At 51.3% G+C, this 1,697-nt stretch overlaps 1 protein-coding gene across 1 annotated transcript in view; it reads right to left on the bottom strand.

Annotated features, from left to right (window-relative positions):
• The window catches only part of NPL (N-acetylneuraminate pyruvate lyase), a 64,113-nt gene that overhangs the window by 24,597 nt on the left and 37,819 nt on the right, over positions 1-1,697 (bottom strand). Inside the window, exon 4 of the mRNA XM_004706791.3 lies at positions 292-379. Coding sequence (XP_004706848.2) covers positions 292-379 — 88 coding nt within the window. The remainder of the gene's footprint in view (positions 1-291; positions 380-1,697) is intronic.

Raw genomic sequence — 1,697 nt, 5'->3', positions numbered from 1 at the left:
TGGATGTATGTATGGATTGTGATAAGAGTTGTATGCGCCCCTAATAAAATGATTAAAAAAAAAAAAGAAATGCTAGTAACTGCCCTGATCTCCAACCTCCCCTCCAGCCACTCCACGAATCCACACCCCCCCTGCACACCCCCACCCCTGCCCACACCACATGGAGTCTGCTCTTCTTCCCACAAGCTGTCATTGAGCTGGCCCCTGACCGGAGGCAGAGGCGTGCTGCTGGGGACAGGCTCCTGGAGCACAGCTCTGGCGAGTGGCTTTGACCCTGGTTGAGCTACTCACTTGTTCCTCCCTCTGGTCACCCACTCCTCAGCAACCCGGCGGCGCTCTGCGATGCTCAGGGACAGCCCTTCTCCCGTGGTGCCGTTCACTGCCCAAACAAAGAGTTAGTCAGCGGGCCCAAGGGAGGCCTTCTGCCCTCCAGGACAGCTCTGCAAGCGCAGAGGAAGGGGCCCAGGGCGCCTTCTACTGGCATTCCGCGATGCTGAAAAAGAGCAATGGTTAGAGAACTCTCCCCACCGTTTTGTTCAGGAAAAGGTAAAACATAGCCAGACTCACTGCAATGGATCGAGTGGACACCCTCCACAGCAACCCTATAGGGCAAAGTAGAACTGCCCCTGTGGAGTCCCAGGACTGTCAGTCTTCCCTGGTATTGTAAGGCGATTTTTTCCCCCTCAGAGTGGCTGCTGGTTTTGAACTGCTGACCTTGTAGTTAGCAGCCCAAAGGCACAACCCTCTATACCACCAAGGCTCCACCTCCAGGAAAGAGCTTACTACATCACTACCCTTTCCACAAGACTCAGATCAGATTCGAGGACGAAGGCTTTACCTATTCAAGGCCAGACACCAAAACCCCAGGTTTCAACTCCTTCCACGTAATAATGGGATTGCTCATCCTCACTGATTAATCGGAAACAAAACGCTTCTTTATCAAACTTTGATGAAGCATCTCACCTTCCCCCACATTCCTGATCTTTGGCCCACCCTCAGCTTGGGGCAACAGACTCCCTTCTGTAAGCATCCCCAGACCACCACCCCTTCCACCCACAGAACAGGCTGACCGCAGCCTAAACCACTCTGATTTACTCGCTGGTGATGTCACCCACTGGGCTTCGTCCAACCTGCTTTCTTCCCATCTCTGCAAAGGGAAAGGGACACGTTTCCCACTGGTTTTCTGAGTTGCCTGCAGAGATTAATATGGTCTGAGTGCGCCCCCTATTGCAGGGCATCCAGCACTAGAACCGTTCCTCTCGCCCTTGTGTTTCTCAATTAGGTGTTTCCCTATCAAAGTCCAGGAGTGTTGCTTATTTGACAGCTACCATCAGGGGTGCAGGTGACGTCATGTTTCCATTTCCACCTCTGACCCTTTCTTTGAACTTCCACTTTGCCAAAAGCAGCAGAAGGCCAATTATGACTTGTAACTGGAAATCTGTTCTTGCTACCAAGAACTCACTGCCATCAAGTCTTTCTGACTCTCAGTGGCCCTGTAGGACAGAGTAGAACTGCACCTGGGGGTTTCTGAGACAGCAATTCTTTACAGCAGGGGGGTCTAACGGGCAGCCCCCGAGGTAATTTTTTGTGGCCCATGATGCTCTGAAATAAAATGAAAATAGAAAAAATTGTTATGAAGAAAATAGCGCTTAGGGGAGATCGAGGCAATACCGCACACACAATTCCCTCATTACATT

This window comes from Echinops telfairi, unplaced genomic scaffold (genome assembly GCF_000313985.2).
Source record: "Echinops telfairi isolate 266 unplaced genomic scaffold, ASM31398v2 ScPeMD7_7424;HRSCAF=8462, whole genome shotgun sequence".
Lineage (NCBI taxonomy): Eukaryota > Metazoa > Chordata > Mammalia > Afrosoricida > Tenrecidae > Echinops > Echinops telfairi.
Note: the sequence above shows the minus strand (reverse complement) of the source record. Positions and strands in the feature narration are given on the sequence as shown.